This window comes from Lepisma saccharinum, chromosome 5 (genome assembly GCF_977018435.1).
Source record: "Lepisma saccharinum chromosome 5, izLepSacc3.1, whole genome shotgun sequence".
In the NCBI taxonomy this organism is placed as follows: domain Eukaryota; kingdom Metazoa; phylum Arthropoda; class Insecta; order Zygentoma; family Lepismatidae; genus Lepisma; species Lepisma saccharinum.
In genome coordinates, this window is record NC_139233.1 from 2243217 (window position 1) to 2266098 (window position 22882).

General features: G+C 38.6%; 1 protein-coding gene across 1 annotated transcript; it reads right to left on the reverse strand.

The window, feature by feature from the left end:
- Positions 1-3497: 3497 nt before the first annotated feature.
- LOC145987604 (carboxypeptidase B-like) lies at positions 3498-22742 on the reverse strand. The gene is made up of 10 exons (XM_083121971.1): positions 22635-22742; positions 21455-21667; positions 18964-19054; positions 17640-17787; positions 16656-16813; positions 10348-10438; positions 9838-9983; positions 8483-8539; positions 4416-4500; positions 3498-3735 (listed from the first exon to the last, which is right to left on the reverse strand). The coding sequence occupies exons 1-10, from the start codon at positions 22709-22711 to the stop codon at positions 3545-3547; spliced, it is 1257 nt and encodes a 418-aa protein (XP_082978097.1). The 5' UTR covers positions 22712-22742; the 3' UTR covers positions 3498-3544.
- Between the last annotated feature and the right edge of the window lie 140 nt (positions 22743-22882).

Genomic DNA, 22882 nt, shown 5'->3' on the forward strand with positions numbered 1-22882 from the left:
ATGAATTGAAAGAAATGAAACGCACAACATACAAATAAGAATCCTTCATAGTAAGTGTTCAATGTGAAAACTGAGGCCGATCTGGTTCTTTTATTAAAGTTGGAATGTCCACTTCAATTTCTGTATTTCAAAGTCTCAGAAGGTGAAGCAGTGAAGAATCTGCCAGTCGGCTTCTGTAACGGTTCTTGATGAACTTCATTGAAGAAAAACCACTTTTACACGTGTATGTGCTACCGAACATCGATGTTATTCTTTGCCCAAAACTACGAAGGTTTGGAAAGCGTTCCTTTGAAAGGTATTTAAAAAACTCTGGCCCCTTTTCTTGCCTAGTTTGAAGGAACACATCACCTTGCTAATCACACAATTCAAGTTGGAGACAAGCTTCTTGTTCTTCGATGTTAACTCCAAGAGGATTGCTAAATAGCTGAATGGTGCTCATTTTATATGGCTCATTTCGATATCTGCACAAACTTTAACAGTCACAGTACAATCCGAGTTGGAACACTAGAAATCTCTTGGTACTTCATGCCTGCAGTTTGTTTCTAAAGACAAAGAGTGAAGCCAGAGGTGATGCCTTCGCGGAAGCGGGCAAATTAATTTCTCATAGCGAAGGGGTGGAATGCATGGTGTGAAGAGAAAGTTACGTCACTTTAGATTCTTCTTCTGATGATTATTGACTGCAAAATCAAATTCTACCTGTGCTATTGTCTTTCTTCACAGAGCTTCCGTTCCATCAGTAAAAATAGAACGTATTTTAATAAGAATACATAAAATTAATGTATTTTGCAAACTGGCTTTCCGGGCCGCAAAAGAAGGCATCACGATTTGCATGCGGCCCGCGGGCCGCCAGTTGGAAACCCCTGCTCTATAACAGTTGAAAATCAATGCTCCAATAGAAAATCCCGCCAAATGTGAAGTGCGTGCAGTAATAAGATTTCTCTGGGCAAAAAAACTTTTGGCAGCTGCGATTCATCGCGAACTGTGTAATGTTTATGGACCAACGTGATGAGTGAAGGTGTTGTACGTGAATGGTGTCGCATGTTTAAAGATGGACGAACTGACATGCACAATGCAGCAAGAAGTGGGCACCCATCTGTAGTCAGCAATGAACTCGATCAGGAAATTGACAAAACGGTTCGTGAAGTCCGTCGGTTCACAATATCTGAACTTTCTGTTCACTTTCCCCAAATTTCTCGGACTGTTTTGTATGAGGTGGTAACAGAAAAGTTGGGATACCAAAAGTTCTGTGTTCGTTGTGTTCCAAAACTGCTTTCTGAGGAGCACAAAAAACACCGAATGGGTTCTGTTTTCAACTTTCTCTCACGTTATGTCGAGGAAGGAGAACAATTTCTTAACAGAATTGTGACCGGCAATGAGACCACCGCTGGACGCACAAGAACTTTTGAAGCAGTTCCGTTGGGATGTTTTTGATCATCCACCCTATAACCCAGATTTGGCACCGAGTGACTACCACCACCTCAGGCACATGACACAGTGGCTTGCATCGCACTGCTTCGAAAATGACAATGTGCTTCACGATGCTGTTAGAGCGTGGCTTTGTTCCCAGGTGGGAGATTTTTTTGCAGAAGGAATTTCAAACCTTGTAAAACGTTATGACAAGTGCCTCAATTTGAATGGTGATTATGTCGAAAAGTAATGTAATGTTGTACTTTTCTAGTGTGTATAGTAAAAGTTCTGTATCTATGAGTGTCTGTCATTGATAACCAAATGGCAGTTTTTTCCGAATTGCCCTCATACAACGCTAAAGTATTTTCAATTAAATTTGAATTTTATGATGTGTAAATAGTAGTAGTAGTAGTAGTAATAATAAGAATGAGAACGAAGATGATAGCAATAATAACAGTAATAATAGCAATCATAATAATAAAAGTTTCTATGACTCTGCTGCCCCTGAGAAAAAAATCCTGCTGGTGCCCTTGCGTACAATATTTTGCAATGTTTCTGCATTTTTCTTTTTTTGCAATGTCAAAAATATATGCATGTTTTTAGATTTCTCACCTGCTTTCGCATACATTTGCGCAAGTCAAGTCTGGAAAGTGCATAACAATGTATTATTGTATTCTTGGATATATTTTTTTTCATGCTGTGTGGTGGCCATGTTCTTTCGTCATTCATCAATAGGGCACAAATCTTCTTACATTCTTTGTTGATTCCATGCGCATTAAAAGGCATTGGCTGACAATCATAAATATCTAGCAAGGCTTAGAAATGTAATCTTTAACAGGAGGAAGCAGCTAATGAAAATCAACAGTTTTTCTACCAATATGAAAAAACGGTGACCCAGATTGATGGTGCAAAACAGGGACCTAGTGTCCTTCGCAACAAGACCAATGTTTGAACGTAAGTAAAAGAATCCACTTTTTCCTCTGCTTCTGTAGTTTTCATCAGTGTATGTAAGATGTAACCATAATATGCTGTTAAAAAAGAATTCAAACTTTTACAAAATTGAGAAAATGGTATTATTCACCTGTCTCCTTCAAATTACACACCGCTCCCAGCATTTATTCCAGTTCTGGAATGCGTCCCGTAGCGAATTCTCCTTGATCTCTTGTATTGTCTAGAATCTGTGACCTCTGAGGTTTGATTTCAACTTGGGGAAAAAGGAAGTCCTTTGGTGCCAAATCAGGAGAGTAGGCTGTTTGTTGGGACAACAGGTGCCTGGTGCTTTGCCAAAAACTGCCGGACAACGAGTGAGGAATGAGCAAGTACATTATGGTGATGACCCATCCAGGCCTATTGTGACACAACTTTTCTTGTAATTGTAGCATGATGTTCACGTGGAATGCTGCATTCTCTGTGGAAACATGCGGCACAAACTCCAAGTGGACGAGTTGAAGTTGAAGAACACGATCAACATCACTTTAATTGGGATCTATTCATTCGTCATCCTCGATGGAGGTTCGATTTGAAACATGTTCAACTGAAACATTCCTTGCCATAGGCTTCATGTAACATGTCGTACGTCTCTTTGAAAGTTTTCTGCAGTTTCAAAATCATTGCTGGCACTCAACACAACTGCACTCGGAGCAATCTGCGTTACTGCAGTTAGCAACAACTTTGAAACTGGGCCAAGTTAACAACTAAGGACACCGCTAAGCACCTCCACTGTTGGTTCTCTTCAACAAATGTATATGCAACTCTTACAAAAGGAGTTTGGTTTCTTTTTTAACAGGCCTTGTATTATGTCATTTATTTGATTGTTAATTCTCGTTAGACTTTTGTAAATGCAAAATCACGGTATGGTCTTTTGTTTGCTGGAAACAGCAGAAAGAGAACAATATGAAACTGTATTTCAGTTTTGCTGCAGGAATATCAGTCTGTATTGTTGTCACTTCGTAATGTATGTGAAATTGCCAAGAAAGCTTGTCAGGCACAGGCCTCGGAGTTGTTACATCATGGAGTTTCGACAGTTTTAGTTTAAAACTACAATACCTTCCCTTAATATGATTAAATAAACAAGATACAAGAATGTTTCCTAACATATTTAATATTTTAAATCAAAGTAAAGAATGCATTGTTGTAATCATTTCTTGTTACCAGCAGCAAAATTGCCAATAACGCGAACTCCTTCAAATGTCTCCGTGACAACTCCTTGAATTCTGCGGGCTGGGAGATCAAACCCTTGGAGTCCTCCTCCTGGCAACTCGATGGTGTAGGAGTACTTGACACCAGCCACGCCCTTTGCCCAGTCATCACTACCACCAGCCGCTGGGTCTGTAAAAGTAAACAAAGTTAACATTAACATTTCAGCAAATTGGAAGACAAATTCTATATGCAATAATTAGGCACATATTTTTAGTAAATAAAAAAAAAAACTAAAATTCAGAAGAAAAAGAGAGTCAATTTCGGGTTCAAAAGCAATAAATAAAATAAAATGTTGCTGTTATAGCGGTGAAAAAGCAGTATATAAAATGACATGTTGTTTTTGAAAAATGAGAATATAATCCCAAATTTGATTTCAAAACTGCACTTACTAGACAAAATAAACATATCCCTTCTAATAGCACATTTATGTAGGTACCAGAATATTAAGGTTATTCTTATTTACAGCAGAATTAATCAATTTTTCGTGAATTGTATAACTCGCAGGATAATTGTTACTTCAGAAGTCTCGTGTCTGTAAAAAAAACTCTACATTTCTTGTTTGAGTCTATTTCGAATTTTGCAGTTCATTTCGCTACAAGAAAGGGTAGAAAAATGCACCTCACACCTTTCAAAAACGTTGCAATGTGTTATTTTACAATTCGGGTTTTCATCAAAAACGAAATATGCATGGCTCTAGCAATAATCAATAAATTATTTAACAGTGTACTATTGGTGTTGGTAAAATTGCATACCTTTATATATTCCTATTACATTCTATTAGATGTGTTTGGATTCTTAGCTTTACTTACAGAGGACATTAGTGGAAGACCCAATCGTGTAATCAGTGCCATCAACTGAATATATAGCGGAAGCAGCTGCAGTTGCCAGGTCATCCTGCAAATAAAATATTAAATGTAGATCTCAAAAGGATTATAATAATAGCATATAAACTTTTGAATATTAATAGGGTAAGATGAAAGAATTCTGAATAAAATAACATGTTTGTAGCAGAAGGAAGGGTAAAGTGGACACTTAGGTTTGATGAATTCTTATCATACCTTTTTAATGAGCAAAGTTATAGAAACATAGACCAATAGTAAGTGTAATAACTTTACTTCCAATTTCTATTTTTTTTTTTTTTAATTCTTGTTGTTTAGAAATGTACACGTTATTTTTTAAAAAAGTACGAAGTGGCCACTTTACCTGCCTAGGTTGGGTAAAGTGGCCAGCCACTTACCATTTTACCTGCATAGGTAAATGAACAAATCACATTGATTCAGTGTGTATTTAATCAACACAAGCTGAAGTAATACACATTAGGAATAAGTATTATGTTTTTTTAAGTATTATCTTAAGTATGAAATCTTTACAAGATAAAGTAAATAGTAATTCGTTGAAATCTTTACAAGATAAAGTAAATAGTAGGGATGTACCGAAGCCGATTACCGATGTTCGAATATCGGCCGAAATTGACACATCGGCTTCGGCATCGGCATCGGCAAAAGTCCGATATTTAAACCGGTACCGATTATACTAGAGTTTTACCTTGAAATAAGTTTTATATTTTAATTTTGTAATATTTATTGAAAATTAGGTTAAATTGAGTTAAATCCGAGAGTGTGCTTATAATGTTCACATAAAAAACAGAAAACCAACTAAAGTCCAGTACCGGTGATGAACGTATTCACAAACACATACCGACTTGCTTCCGACAGCTTCTGTGTACAGTTCTTCTTTCCATTTTATTATGATTAATGTGTTTTAGGTTGGACAATCAGCAAATGCTAAGCCAAATTATATTTGCACCAACAACTAAAATATATTTATCATTATTTGAATGATATAATCTAATTTTAACATACATTGCAACAGCACGTACGCCATAAGACGAAAAAGGTTAATACACAGGTTATAAAATGAAGTATGAACCTGTGTATGTAACCAGTGTTACTAACTCGAGTCAAGTTGTCATTCGTGCCAGATAAAGTGTAATATCGGCCCTCTTCTTGGTGTGTGCGGGATCCCGAAAAGTTGGGATCGGGAAAAAAAATTCCCTTCCGATCTCGACTTGGGGAAATGGCTTCCTGACTTTTCGGGATCCCGAGCAGTCGGAAAATACCGAAAGGTCGTTTTAGAAATTCGTGAATTCTCGACATATTCTGCATTGAAAATGTCTGGAACTTATCGGAAGTTGTTTGTTTTTAATTATTCCAGATATGCAAAAATAATCACTTAAGGTGAAAATGACGTGTAGAATTCGAGATTTCCCGAGGTTCACAAAATTTCGTACATTTTCCCACTTAGTCAGGAAATTGCGAATTTTTCTCGTCCCGACCAAAAAAAAAAAAAAAAATGTCCGGCACGCCCCTACTCCCCTACTATTCTCACACGCTTCATGTGATCCCTAATCAGCATTCAGTTGTGTGATTCCGAAAAATCTGTTCAGGGACTTCGGGAAATAATTTCCCAACATTTCGGGATCCCGAAGTGTCAGAAATTGTCCAATAATCGAATTAAAAGGGGCTAATTCTCGATGCTTTCTTCACTTTGACTATCGGATGTGAGGGATAGAAATGTTTTGATCGGAATGGCACTAGGACTTTTTTTTTAACCTGACGTTTGGGATGGGAAAAATTTACAAGTTCCTGGCCAAGTTAGGATATTTTCAGTACGAGAAATGTCAATTTTTCACAACACTAGAAGTGCTGCAAAAACTCATGTTTTTAAAGTTGAATCTTACAGAATTGAACTTCCATTACTAAGAACAGGAAGTCCTTTGACTAATAAGAACTGCTTTTGTACTAATGCTAAATCTCTGAAAATACATATGTATGTGTATAATGTGCAAATATAAGTGTTTAAAGGAAATTTATTTTTGTCATGCTGAAAATAACATTCCATTTCTGTTTAATAGTCTTATGTATCGGAATCGGTTAAATATCGGCATCGGTATCGGTTCCAAAAATAATCGGTGAGTACATCGGCATCGGCAAATTTTCAGCTTCGTCACATCCCTAGTAAATAGTAATTCGTAATCAATAGTCTATCAATAAAGGATTAGGCGTAGGCCTAATTGCAAAATTCGCACTCTTCATGTGCTCACTTCTTACATTTTAAACATCTAATCCATCCTTGATTGCCTTTCGAGTCTGTCTGTTTCGTGGCCACTTTGCCCGGAATGACGCCATTACAAAGACTGTGGTCTAACGTCTAACCTACATGACTTAGCGTTTTCAAACACACATCATTTAAAAGGTTATTTCATGCTGATCAAACAACACAAGAGCATATAATTATAACACCTACTATTATTTAGCTATAATCAACAATTTGTACCACTTAGCTAAAATCAGACTTGCGAAAAAAACACTTAAATGAGTTCACACCTAGAAAAGTGCAGCCTCCCGCTTCAAAGTCACAGACAACACTGACAGCATCCGTGGCGACTGTTTTGCCTGGTTCCCGCGTGGCGGAAGCGCTATACAGCGAAGAAAACTCACATGGCCACTTTGCCCGCACTGGCCACTTTACCCTTCCTTCCCCTATATACTGCAGGAACTACAAAATTAAAAATTTATAGATTCCTGTAATGGTTAAAATACATAAACATGTTGATGTTTTGACCCAATACATTAACTAAAATGAAAACACGGGGTTTCCCCATTTCCTAAGGGAAGTGCTGGAAGGGATTTTCCCCCGCTCCTGGATTTTTTCCAGGGCTCTACAGTTTGTTCCCAATATAGGTGTAACTTGGCGGAGGCAAGAGGGGGCACTTGTCCCCAAAATTTTTCAGGTCTGTTAAATTGTACAAGTGAAGAATACTTTTGTTAACCTCCTGAGACCTGAGAAGCAAGATAATAAATAATCCTGGATGGTATTTTCAAGGGATGAAAAACTTTTCGACTGCTCCCCCCTCAAAGTTATGCCCCAAGTTCAATCTCCCCCCTTCAAGTTAAGACCCAAATTATGCACATGGTTCCAGTGGCGGCTGGCCAAGTGCAACAAGTGCAGATGTTTTCACCTAATTTTCAAATTAATATTGACATTTTTCATTTGCTTATTAAATTAAACTATTTCCCAGCAGAACGCACACGATAATACTCAAATAACACGCCGCTCGGCGCTACGCACGTATTGAGTTCGTCCCAACCCAAGAGCAAACACCGCTAGGTTGCGGAAGACTTAGCCGGTTGTCATGGCAACGGTGACGTCACCTAGCGTTGGCCTTGAACATGGTGTCGCCCTCTACGTGAATCAGTTCTCTCGTCGGAGAAAACATCGCATCCAGTGCTTGTGGCAAAATCTTCGCGTTCTCGCGAGATCTTGTTCCGCGTGTGTGTTTCGCGTTTCCTATCGTGTGTTGTGTTCATGTGTTGAGCTGTGGTTTCTACAATGAACCCAGTAAATGACTTAGTGTGTAATTTGTTGCAGACACCATTTTCCAGATGGACGGATGAAGACAAAAAAGGCGTTTTAAATTGGGGGGGGGGGGGCACTGGCACTTACTATTTGTTTTCATTGCCTATAAATATACTTCTTCACCTGTTATTTTAGGCACGAGCCGCTACTGCATGGTTCCCAACCAAGAAAAAAAGTCATCTCCTCTGGGATTAGACAACTGTACAACTAATATGCCAACTCTTTGTGAAAAGAATGCAAATCTTGGAACAGTTGCAAAACTGTATTTTTCATAACAGACGTATTCTTTTTTATTAAGTTGGGCAACATTATATTTCATTACCATATGAGATAGCAACGGAAAGAGTATTAGTATTTGGTGTGTGGTCAAAGAAGGACTGTGACTGCAAAAGTGTAGCATAAAGAAGATTTTGTATCTTTTTTTTTAAGCATTAAAATCAGAAATAAATGAACTTACCAAGTCTTGCCAGTCACTGGGAAGGCTGCTCGTGTATCCCCATGGGTATAGGAAGTACTGTGGAAAGAAATTGATTCATTGTTAACAGAAAAATTATTGTTTCTTCCTTTTTTCTTACTTACCTGCCACTTTTCTGAGAATCATAAGCTTTTAACATCCAGGCAAATTGTTGGATACCTTTTAAATAGGGTTGAGCCAATAAAATTAATCCTGCTCCTCTGTGGCATTGTGGTGATAACTTGTTTCTTTTAACTTTCTGTTGCTGTATTTATCCTTCTCTTTTTATGTATTCCACTTTAATTTTTTTTGAAAAAATATATTTTCTAAAATTTAAATTACATGTTAAATGTTATAGTACACTTATTTTTTTTTTTGGTACCTAAGTACACTTATTAAGTTAGGAGTAATGCTAACAAATGAAAATGATATTAAAGAGGAAATAAAAAGCAGACTTAATTCAGGAAATGCATGTTAACTTTTATCTTCATAAACTTTTATCATCTTGTATAATATATAAGAAACTAAAAGTTAGAATATACAAAACAGTAATTTTGCCTGTAGTATTATATGTATGAAACTTGGCCCCTTACTTTGAAAGAGGAACATAAATAAAGAGTATTTGAGAATAAAATCCCCAGGAAAATATTTGGACCTAAAAGGAATGAGGAGGCAGGTGAGTGGAGAAGGTTACATAATTTAGAACTGCATAATTTGTATTCATGTCCAGATGATATTACAATAATTACATTAAGACAACTTAGGTGGGCAGGCTATGTTGCACGAATGGGAGAGGAAATAAGAGTTTACAGGGAAACCTGATGGTAAGAGACCAGACCTGTAGGAAGGCCAAGACGAAGATGGAGGGATAACGTTGAGATGGACCTAAAGAAAATCGGTAAGGATGGAAAAGATTGAATTGATCTTCCCAGGCACGGGTGCCCATGCCCCCCAAGGCCAATGGCGCATTCCCCCAAAATCATGTCATGTGTCCCCCTCAAAAACAGGCAGTGCTTGAAGTGAGTGGAGATGCAGGCCTCCCTGATGGTGTAGTGGTGGCGTCGTTGCCTTGTAATCAAGGGGTCCCAGGTTCGATACCCGGTGGATGCACATAGTGGTTCAGATCCCACTTCAAACTATAGGTCCAGTCCCGATTAGCCTTACTGTGCATAAAGTGGACTTAAAACACCAACTAAATGAACAATGAGTGGAGATGCAGGGAGGATGGTATCCTCCAGCTAGCAAATATTTTGCACAGCATCCCCTCCCCCCCAGCTGTCTCATTGTCATAATGCTAAACCATAGGAACATCCCCAGCTAACCCCAAAGCTTGGCCAAACATACCCCCCATGGCTTACCTGTCCGTAACTGTGGAATGTGAGGTAAATTCCAATGCTGTCGCTGTTCTGGGCAATGAAATTCGAAGCTGCTACAGTTTCTGGCTCTGAAAAAGCAGTGGCACCAGCAAAGGTCTCTGAACAGGGATTGGTGCTGGCTCCAGTTTCTGAAACATAACAGTGTGTGACTTATCCAGTTGTGCCCCAGATTCTTGTAATTGGCTCAAAAATCAAAAGTTAATTTTCAGAGTTGGATAAGTTAATGAAAAAGTAACATCTTACATTTATCATTACTCTGTATCTAAAAGTAACACAGTACAATTGCCATTACTTTTCATCTAAAAGTAACATTACTTTATCATGAAATAAGGCATGTCGCATCTGATCTCTGTACTTTTCACTTACTCAGTTCCACCCATAATGAAATGAAATTCTGTCTTCTACTGTTTTACCAAGTGATCACATTTCTGACTTCTGTTAGTTCAAGGTTTTGATTCAAGTAAAAAGAGAAGTATCTCAATGACTACTTACCCAGCCAATGAAAGTCGTAATTTCTATTACCATCAGCCCCTGGACAGGAAGTGGATGCTGTTGTAGAGCGAGTTTTCCTCCACATTCTGTCCTATTTGTAGAGATACACAGTGTAAGGAAATCCATCAGTCAATTCAATATAATATGTACATACTTCCATATGTATTAGAATAAGAGTATTGACTTGACTAATTTGATTAGATTAGACTTAAGAAAAACTATTCACCAATTGCAATCACGTCAGCATAGAACACACATGTTTGAAAATTCATGATACATGCTGGAAATGTCTGCGACTTCGAAGTCTACTCAGGCCCGTAGCTAGAGGGGGGCAGAGGGGCAACCGCCCCTCCTGGGAGCCTGCTTTGCCACCCCTGTAAAAAATACAGAACACATTTCTACATGAAATTCTCACTAATCTTCACAATTATATCCTGTATTACTCTAGCAACATAACAAAGACACTTATTGATTTTGTGATTTAATGAGGTGTGTGGGATTCCGAATAATGTCATACTAGGATTGAGGGGGGAGGGGGCCTTCCTGATTCAGACTTCGGGAAATTATTTCGTAATTTTCAGTATCTAGAACAGTTATGCAATTTTGAGAAGTCTTATATTAAAGGTGCCTAATGTGTTTGGATGTTTTTCTTGGATGTGTTGCTATGAAGTTTGAACTCCTTAATTTTTTGTTTCCCAAGTTGAGAGAGGGAATGGATATTTAATTTTTGTTACTTAGCTTTGGTTTTCTGTCACTTCTAGCTAATCGCGACAATGAGTGATGACATGAAATTGATGAAGAGGCACTCACAAACAGTGCCGCAAACACAGGGGGGCAGGGGTCATTGTCCTTCCAACCTTGAACGGAAGTCCATTCTAGGAGGGGCAAACATTTAAGTAAAAAAAACAAGACTAGCAGAATCTAAGAATAGTAGGACAAAAGGATACTCAAGATGGAATTAGTTTTTTCTTCCAGACAGCCAAGGGAACTTGCAGGAGGGGACACAGAGGGTCAATTGCCCCCATTGATTTCAAATTTTCGTAAAAGTTTCTTGCTCGCTTCGCTCGCAATATCTGCTATGTCAGGGCCATAGCTATGGGGCCAAAACGGTCTAAATGAAATAAAAAATGTGTTAAAGAAAATCCCGGTCGGGGGCGTGATGCTGATCACATCACCCCCACTCACGACCGGATCAAGAAAATGTGGGGCGTTACCCCCACACCCCCTATACGCCTTCATGGCGTGGTGATAAGCACAGGGGAGCACTTTACCTTTTTTTACTTTATTGTTATATAATTTCGTATTAAAATCAATAAATAATATTTTTAGAATAGCGAGTATGGTGCGTATTAATATCATAATACATGGAAGGGAGAATTTGAGATTTTTTAAACTTATAAGAACCCAATGTTTTGCAAAATTTGGCATCCCTGACTGCTTTCTAGTGGGGGGCATACACAATAAGACATATCGTATATTTACAACTTTCCACTCTCAAAAATGTCAACTGGGGATAATTTTATAGGGCTTGAATTTACCACTCTGGGTTTTCCCCAGTTTATGGTGATTTTACTTGAAATTTTCGATTTTTCAAAATGTATGAGGGGGCTGTAGCGTACGCTCACAAAGAACACTCATGCCCAGGCTCGAAACTGGGACCCTTGGCTTCGTAGTGTGTTGTGTGACCATCCCACCCTAGAGGTTGGCTGGTGAAAGATGTAGGACAGCTTAGTTGGTCAAATTATTATCAAACACGATGAAAATGTAATTGTGTTTCACATTTATTATTTTGGTTAAAAAGCGACAAAATTTGTAGTTGGATTCTCATTAGATTCCTTTGTGTGTAAAAATCTTGCATACTGGAAACTAGAGGGAAACATTATGAAGCACGATTTATAAAGGGCTCCCTTAATCAGCTCTGCAGAGAGGCTCAAAGCTGTTGGTACATATTAATCGTCTATTAACATTATCGACCTGTAAATATCGAGTAGATACAGTCCCTACTAGACTTTATCTTTGTATTCTTTGGCAGCCCGGAAAGGTCATTATCGAAATACTGTTATTTGATGTTGCTCGAACTTTTTTTGTTCGTTGGAGTTTCAAGATATCATCCCTTTCCTGTTACTTATAGCTCTTGGGGAAGGGGGGCAAGTGCACCCTGCTATATCTGCCAATGCGACACAATATATAAAAAAATTGCCCCCTCTGGGATTGATTTTGCCCCCCCCCCTACTAAGAATTCCTGGCTACGGGCCTGAGTCTACTTCATAGGGGAGTGAATCCTAACTACTGTGCAATGTACTCTACCAGGAAATGAATCCTGGACCCTTTCATTACAAGGTGACAGCATTAGTAGGATGCTGCGAAACAGAAGTAGCTGTATGTTATTTGTATTAAGAATGATTCCTGAAAGAAAGATACACTTGAGAAGTAATTTCCTCGGAAAAAAATTTCACAAACATTGGAAATATAAGAATAGAATGCTCTCCTTTTGTGCCATCAGTTAACGAGTTAATTTTACAGCCTTGTAGGGCTAATCCATGGGCATAACTTGGCGGGGGTAAGGAGGCACTAGCGCTCCCAAAATGTTCAACTTTTAATAAAATTTACACGTTAATTGTACATTTGTTAGCCTCCTGGGACATGAAGAGCAATGTAATAAGGAGTAATTTTTATAAATTTGCCAATTTAACACTGATTTAGCAAAATAGTATTAGATGGTATATTTTTGGCTATATTTTTTCTATTCAGCCCCCACAAATTTGAGCTCCAAGCTCGATTCTGACCCCTTCCCCCTCCCACCACCACCATGTTAGGTCCCAAGTGACGCCTATGGGAGTCCCGGGTATTTGTGGTATCTGGAAAAAAAGATTGTTCGAACAGTTTTTGATCATTGTAAAATAATGCTTCCAATTGTTTGTTATAATACTGTTATCCTTTTTGGAGGAGCAAATGCCACCCATGCCACTCCCGCTAAATCCGCCAATGCCTAGGGGCCAGTTAGTATACCCACAATTTAAAAATTTAAAATAATGAACTATACTATTTTAACTCTTGTTTCGTTCTGTTTTAAATGAACTTAATGAACATAAATATGAATTTCTGCAGAATTATTATCCTAATATCTAAATCAAATTATTAACATTCAATTATAAAAATGACGTAAGTTGCAGAAACTTTCTTTTTTCTAAAATACACATTTTATCGCTTTCTCGGGGTGGGGGGATCACTTTTTCATGAAATCCCTACTGTATTGTTGTGTGGACGTCAAGTTGACACAGTATGGCAGTTGAAATGACACAATGTTGACGTAATGTCTAAATTAGCCGCAAAATACTTTCAGACTTTTGCAGCTGGTATTTTCTAGGACACGAAAATTTTCAGAACGCGGTGGCAAGTGAAGCGGACAGTAGATCATAAATAGACCCATTTGTTTACGTTAATTTACAAGACGCGACAACTTTCGTCGTCCTTCCGTCGACCGCAGAAAATGCGAAAAGGGGCCTTTCTACCCAGTAACGGCGTGATACGCCACGGCATTCGAATCACGTGGTAACGCTATTCGTGATTCAAATTATCGCCGTGGCGCTAGTGTCGTTGCCTATTTGTTAGTGCTCATCAGTACCTGTCAAGCAAGTACGATAAGTACTGTACGTGATGTTCCTTCAGAATGGAGAAAATTTTGAATATGTGAAATCTTCTGGAGCGTGTGTGTGCGAATTTATTGTGAACTCGGGGATGTGAAAAAAAATCGGAACATGAGTAACATAAATAAATAGAACAAAGCTTTTACGGTGTTACCTACGATTGCGAGCAGTGCTGTTATTCGAGATTACTCACGTATTAAACATATTCAGGTACTTGAATATACAAATCCGTTCTTGCTTATGTAAACAACTAAGTGGTGAGAAACTTTGTTACTATTGGTGATATTGTGGTGTAACGTATGTTGTGTGAAACATAGAAATGATTTTTCGACTTGACAGGAGTGCATTTTGTGGAGTTTTATGTGTTTTGCAGCGGTTGAAATCATTGAAACGTTAACATTGGGAACGTGACTGAGGTGGGTGGTTTTCGTTGGTTTTAAACCACGTCGAGAAATAAACACTTTGTTCAGTAATCAACGTATTCTCTGTGTGTTTTCTTCACAACGAAGTATTGCAGCACGAACAACGACGGAACGTTCCTACACTTTGTGTATACGTTGTGTTTCGAGGAAGGAAGCCGTGTTGAACTGACCCTATGTGTATGTGAGGATTGCAGTGACATCATCATAGGTTTGAGGGCGTATTGAGTGAAGTATTTCGAGGAATGTCAGTTTGACCAACCATGCTTCCAGACCAGATGCAATATGAACACAAAGTCCACTTTGACCGGAAGGACGAAGAAAGATACTCCTGTAATGCATGAAACAGGCTCCCGTTGTTCGATATATACAGAGGTATGTTAATGATTTATTACCAAGTGTAAATTGTAACTAAGTGTGCCTTTTTTATATATTTTCAGGCACCGTGAATGCATGTGCGTGATATTTTCTCACTTAGCCCCTCCTCCTTTTAAATGTACGAAATGAAATTAAGAACAAACCAATTGGGATGTATCAGAGCTGCCGTTAGGAAAGGCAAGTGAACTAGTACATTGATTCTCATAAATATTCGAAGAGAAGTTTTATTTTTATGGCTTGTTATTTCGATTAAATTGCCGCTTTTCTCACAGTTTTATTCTTGCCATAAATGTTTAAGGAGGTTGAGATTAGGAGAATGTAGGTGTCGTTTTGGGATTTTTAGGACAGTTTTGGAGCAGTCACTATCCTGATCACCATTTTTCACTTATGCCTGGGCATAAGTGTTCTGTGTGAGTGTCCATCGATTTCATCTTCACGATTAGCCAAATGCGCCACAAAATCGAAGTAAAATAAACCAAATGAATCGAATCCTATTCACAGCAACCGTGTGTGTTTTTTGGGGACTATATCGCATTATAACCGGCTTTCCTGGGTAGTCGATATGTACAGCAGTCTCAATAACTGCTCTAAGTTAACCTATTGGTTTCGGATTCGGAGCATTTAGTTGGGAGTTTTTCTTGATTTTTCATACTAGAACTACTGGCATGCCCAGTAGTTTCGAGTTGTCTTACTTTTTGGAACGACTTAAGATGACCTCTCCGATTTTCTTCATATTTGGCATACTCACTAATTGAGGCCCCCTAATAACGAATCTGAAGTTAAAAGTTGTCGGAAACTTCTAGAAATTGCAAAATAAGCTAAAATAAGGCGTTAGTTTTCGGAATGGAAACAGTCGATTTTCGCGAATTTTTTTTGCTTCGTAAAGAAATATATATATATTCCTGATACTACCACAACACCAATTTTTTAACTATGTTTGCCTAACCGAAACTAACCTAACCACACGTCAGTGGTTCGTGGGGCTAGCGTCAATGGTTCGCAATTATTTTGCAATTTCTAGAGGTTTCAGACAAATTTTAACTTCAGATTCGTCATTAGCAGGCCTCAATTGGTAAGTATGTCAAATATGAAGAAAATCGGAGAGGGGTCCGTTCATCTTAAGTCATACCTTACTTTTTAGTAGTCAGCTCTATATTTTCCAGAATTTAAAGTTTTTTTAATGCTGAGCCGGGGGGCGGGGTCGTAAAACCCACCAACACTCCCTTGGGTACGCCACTGACTACAGCCCATTCATCTTTCACCTTTTTCCCTTCGTCAATGTGGTATGAAATATGTTAACATAATTTTGACTAACCCTGTATATCCTATTTGCCTTGCCATATCGTTTTATTATGTTAAGTTAACCAGCGTACACTTACACATACTATTTAACATTTGTTGTGCAATTTCCCTGAACCCGCACGCACACCTTTTCATTAATGCACGTTAATAGCAGCAGTTGCTAGAAGCGCCCCATTTCACTCGTAGCTCAGGCAGAAGGCAGCGCAGCAACTCGTAACAGCTGCGATAGCCAGGATGTTACGTAGGCTGTCCTGTAGGGAGCTAGGTAACAGGAACATGTGTCTGAATATTAAGATAACCTCTCTCTTGACAGCGAAACACCAAAATGTTTAATGTAAAAGTCTTTTGAGATATGACAAACAGCGAATGTAACTTTAATAGATGCATACATTTCGGAACCTTGTATATGTTTATATACGCATCGTTAATTTTTAAAATCTCGTGAAAAAAATACAGAAAATATGTATACTCATGAAAGAAAACTAATGACTTATAATTTATCAACTGTTGAACAGAACATTGCAACTAAAGAAAGGAATTAAGAACTGTTTTTGTCACTTACATCCGTGTGAGAATATTCGTAACCGTCAGGGTTGAGGACTGGCAAGATGTACCAGTCGACGTTGTCGACTAATTCGCTGTTATCGCTATAGTTCTCCACCAATTGGTTGATTATGTACAGTACAACTGCTGGGGCTATCCATTCTCTTGCGTGGATTCCTAGAAATAGTTCGTATACACTGTTAGCATATTAATTGATCGCTGCGTACATGATGCGAAAAATGTTGGCTTGCACTTTGAATCGGAAGAAAATTATTATTTCATACCTCAACAATTATTTGGAATAAACTGTGGTATAATATTTTAATAGTTTCTAATTTTACCGACGTTTTGATCATACGTGTGGACATAAATGATGTTACCCAGTTCTCTCCCACATACAATGCATGCTAAGATTTTCTTGAATTTACTTATCACATCAACAGAAAATTTACGAATTTTGTGTACGTAGCTTGGATTATGGCTTCTTTTTAAGAATCTAATGCTCTATTTTTCGTCTTCCTGCGTATTTTGTTTTTTCAAAAAAAAAAAAAAATCTGGGTCACTGGGGAGTGGGGGAGGGGGTAATCGTCCCCTCTTTTACACCACTCATATTACATCGGCCACAGTTTGATTCGTTTCATAATTTTTAACAGGAATCAATTGACGATGGAAACAATATGGTCCACGTTTCGTTTCTCATGACTTAGTGAATATACGAGGTGCGATCGATAAGTATATTTGCTTTGTTATTTCAAACTTGAAATTGTCAATTTTCTGTCAGATTCGATCGTACTGGGGACACCCTTATTTGTCTAGATCAGGCCTTAGTAGTAGTTCGGATTCCACTTTAAACTCTAGGCCCAGTCCCGATTAGCCTGTCTGCGTACAAAGTGGGCTTAAATCGAAAATTCAGGCCATGGTTCACCAATGTTTTCGTCGACTTACTTCCCTTTATCGTTCCTTAATTTACTCGCAACCAGCCAACTCATTCTCCCATACTCACCGCCATCGACGAATATGGCGGGCTTCCCACTTCCGCCTGTGGACACCTTCAGCAACCTCATGTCGCGGCCTTCCCACGTCATGCCAATGCTCTGCACGCTCACCAAGTCTGGGTACTGGACTGCGAGGTCGTCAAGATAAGCGTTGATCTGCAATATATGAGGTAATTTTTATCATTAGCAATCCAAAAAATAATCATTCCATAAAATCTTCTACAATGGTGTTTAAGGAGTTTAGCTTTAAAACGTTTTCTTATTATGGCCATTGACTGAGGGGTGGTACAGTCAATGACGTATTTACAGGGGGGGGGTTCTAATTCTAATTACTACCCAGTAAACGAATTCACAACTTGATTACTGGAGACCTGATTTTAAAGGGAAGTCCTTTTTTATTTTTCAACACGGATCATGGAATAAATAAAAGGGTTGATAATTATCTTCCACCAACAAAATTACATTGTTTTGCCTTCCCTTTTATTCCCTTTTTCAGCCCAGATAGCCTTTAATTTTAATCTTTTTTAAAACATTTTCCTTTCTGGTTCCTTTATTGACTAGTTTTTCAGCCCACATTTAGAGGAGAAAAAGAACCAGCGCCTTCTACATTACCTTCCCTCCACGAGTGTTGGGAGTAAGTTGCAGCGATTGTTGAAACAATACGATCTGGGCTTAGGCAGCAACAAACACAGTGTAAGCGGCATTGTTGGGTTGAAAGTGTACTTATCTGTTAGATTTAGACTTTCATTTTTGAAGTTTTTTAGAATAGTTTTAACTTAACTGTGTGACAGTGATGACAGTATTGAGTGTCAATGAAATAGCGAAGCCAGGTACAACGCAAGTGGCTGCAAGCTATGGAATGAGGTTGGCGGCGATTGGGTTCCGAAAATTGGGGGGAAGGTGCCAAAACGTGGGGGGGGGGGGCAAGGACAGTTTACTTTCCCTTGGTAGATAAGGTTTAGCATAGTGCTGGAGCAAAAGTGGCAAAAAGTGGGAAGCAACGATCCCCCTCGCCACCACTGACTATAGTTTATTTTTGCACTCCACTAAAAATATTTTTTTAAATTAAAGCGCAATATATACCATTCATATATAAAAAGGGATACGTTAATACGAAATTTAATGTAGCTATCCCTTTTTATATATGAATGGTATATATTGCGCTTTCATTTAAAATAATATTTTTAGTGGAGTACAAAAAAAAACTAGTCCTTTATTTTCTTTTGGCAATAATTTCCCCCCTTTTTTGTCCTTTTTAGAGGAAATTTTTCCCCTTTAAAATCCGGTCTCTATTCATTGCTTTTGGGTACCCTGTACACAACAGAGACTTACGTCATCGAACCTGTAGTACTTGTCAAAGCTAATGGCCCTTGAGGTGTCCTTTCTTGGAGCTGCTTGTCTCAGCTTCTCTGCGTTTATAACTCTGTATGGAGAAAAGAATAAGATTAAAAACTGGCTACTTGCTACCTTTTAACAGATATAACTATTACTTTTTCGAGTAACTGGAACTATAACTTGCCAAGTTTAAAAACAAGACGCTGCAATCCATTGTTTGCGCACCTCACATCACATTTCCCCACTCCATTGTCTGTGGCGACGTTCATTCGCAGTGCTGCAAACTGGAGGGAGCTGAATCCTCTGAGAATTTTCAACGAAATTTGAATGTGAAAGGCATGAATTTAGTATCCCGTCACCTACGCTACCTATTGATTGCGCTAAATTCTAAATACATTTTGATATTTTCCCTTTAAACCTTAAATGAATTAAGTTATATTAGGGATATTTCTTACCAGCATAAGAAATGTATGAAATAAAACGATAGAAAAATGAAAAATATATAAACGATAGAACTGAGCTCACCTTCTAAATGTTTTACGGTTCTCCTTCTTCAGTTTCACTCTCCCACTCATCCGAGTCTGTGTCTACCGATGAATCTCTGTCCGTGTCTGAATCGGTTTCACCAAGTCTAATTATCAGTTCATCTACACGCTCGTCCATAAGTCCATCTCTTTCAAAGTAAGAATCTTGCAGTCAAGAGTAAAGAGCATGAACATTTCAATGCTTTAGAAAAGAACACAGGCAAGCACGTTATCAGATTGCTTTCTCGTAGTGATTCTTGTACGATAAACAAAGGAACCCCCACCCCACTCGGTTAAAAAAAAAACAAAAAAAACTGGCCACTGCTCGATGTCGCATTCAGAAAATGAAGTAATTTGCCCTGTAGTTTCTCTTCGGTATAAACCTTAACGCACGTGCGTAATACTACAGTTTACGATCGGCGCACCGCACGCATTTTCAAAGGCCGGATTAAATAAAATGAACCACTGATATAATAGGAGCCTGCATGCACCGTCACGCTAAACAGTGAAGATTGTTTGGCATATTTGTTTTAGCTTAATTTTGCTGAGTTGGCACCACTGGTACTCTCAAAGCCAGACCAGTGAGTAGAAGAGTGGTGGGGAGGATGACGTAATACGAAGTGCTCCGCAGCGATCTGCGCATATCGGGACTTAACTTGTCAGGCTATACCCTTCATCCACCCACTGCAAGAACAAAGTTAATGTAGACAAAGCCACATGATTTTTTAGAAATAGTTTCTTTCCTGCGTGTTAGTTCTGGTGTTATTTTGCCCATGAATGTATTGGTCGTAGCTTTACGGCTCCTGTTATCAGGTCCCACAACTTCAGTACAGCAGTTGCTTTTATTGGTATGGCTTTATGCACGCGCAAGATTCCTGCACACCTGCTATTGAAATAACCAATAAGATTTCTTAGAAACCACGTGCACTTGTTTCCATTCTCTTTAAATCTTTCTGCGGACAGAGAGTAGTTACTTTTTAAGCGGATAAAACCAACAGCTGGAATTTCTGTTGGACTATAGGTACCAAATTGTTACCGGTTACTGTGATTTCACGCGATAATTGCCACGACACTGGTCTGTGAGCATGCAACTCGTTTCCATATACAGCGTTGCCAAAGTTTCATTTCGTGTTTCCGATTACGATGTGACAATTGTATTTTTAAAATTACGAAATATATTCATGGATTTTCAAGTAAATGGTGGAATAAGTATAAATCGAAATTGATGTGAAATAAATGTGACTTGCACGTAAATATTTACAGTTTTCGTGTTGTGATTCTACAATGTTCATTCAACTAGTACGTATTACGAATAATTTTATATATTTATTTTCTAAAACGCATAACAAAGGAAATGTTACCGTTGGACCTGTATTACAAAAGCAAGTTCTAATACTATATAACTCTATTAATATAATTCAACTGCCACATACCAGTTTGTCCGTGGAATGGTAATGTACTTAAGATGCTCTGCATATACATACACTGCTACGGTGTTTCAAGAGTGCAAATGATATTCTTCCTTATTATTGCTATCAATTTCATTGCTATCAAAATAATTTCCAATAGTCTGTAAAATGTTTGGTACTGGTTCAGTATAATTCCAGTGTGTTTGATTTTTTCGAGCTTCTTAAGCATATTTTGACTAAACCTGAAATTTTGAGAATAGCTTCTCTGAGAAGTACTACGACTGAAAATACGTGTAGTTTTGGAATTTTGTATTTTATAAATTAAAGAATCATTATTATTTTAAAAACTGGAGATGTCAATTTTAAATTATTTGATAATGCTTATGTTCTAGTAATGTGCATTATTTGCGGATAATGTTTGTCCTACATTTTAGGACAACATGTTCTACTTTTCCCTTTTAGTGATCTGGCAACCATACGTGTATCCTCCATACAACCCTGCCTAGCACCTAGTTCAGCTGTCGTAAAGGCGATCTAGCGGGCTTTTAAACTTACTTCTGCACATTGTCTATGAGAATCGTGAAAGAGATCTGCTCCAGGTTGAGGAACTCTCGGAACTTCTCCACTTCTTCGGGGGACACCATGATGTCGATGGGGTGGTGGACGGACGGGGTTCTGGTCCAGAAGTCGAAGCCTGGCATGTCGTAGAATCGAGAGAACAGGCGAAGTTCTTCTTCATTTCGTACGTTGATGCGGAAGGTCTTGTACCTGAAATGTATGATTTCAACAGTTAATTTAAAATAACACTTAATCGGCAGATAATTTTAATTATTGGCTATTACAAGGAGAATTTAATTCCTAAGAAAGCAGTGCCAAATTTTATTATTTCGGGTCTAGATGTACACTTACACGCCCCTATAATGGTGACGCTGTACTAACCGGTGTGCAATCACAGCGCAGAGCGGTCATTTTGACAAAATCCTGTTTCCCTAATGGCTGCTTTGGGGAGGGGGATTTTTAACGGTGTCACTTCTTGCCCAAGCGGTGGGCGTAATTGGCTGTTTGACCGCGAGTTCCTTCGCAGGTAGACGCCGCAACAGAGGGTTCCTGGTCCGGCGCACTTTTAAATATGAACTTCCATAACCCCAGATGGACATTTCTGCATACATTCCTGTAAGTGATGGCGTCGCCACCGTGAGGTTAGGGTGGGCTGTGTCTTTTATGAGGCATTTTGAGGATGATATCCAGTACAGGACACGCACGCACTTGGAGGGATGGAGAGAGAACGTGATAGACGGAGGTAGTGAGAGAAACAGAGGAAGGTAGAACGAGAGAAAGAAAATGATAAACATAGTAAGAAAGAATGAAAAGGAAATGAAAATCGAAAGATAAGAATGGTAGAAGGAGAAAGAGATAGAAAGAAACATAAAATGGAGAGAGAGGAGGAGGATAGATTCTGCAGTAGGGGAGGAAAGAAGAAAATGCAGAGAGGGGGAGATATGTAGTCCTTGGAACTATCGACATACTTCTCCTCGCTCCGAAATCTAACTCAGTATCGACTTGAGGAAGAGAGAACCCTGCTTGATGAGGGGGAACCGGGATGACACCAAATACGAGGTATCACCGCCCCAAACACAAAATAAAACCAAGTTTAATTAGCTCTGAAGAAAGGACATTACATAATATAATGGTCCATTTAAAATAACCTTAAAACCAACAGTGAAGGTAAACTCACTTGTCGTAAGATTTTGGCGTCGACAAGACGGCACCTACAGCCAGAAGCCCCACCAATGCAAACAAACTGAACCTCATCTTGAATGCGATTGTCACTTGTTATCTCTTGTTGTGGCCTTTTATAGTCCTGAATACCCTATTGTTGTACTTGTTAATAGTCTGGCTTTACCCAGTCTGCCTCTTCAAGATAAAAGGACGATTGGGTCTTTGGGAGTTTTATCTGACCAGAACAAAAGAGTGATAACGGCT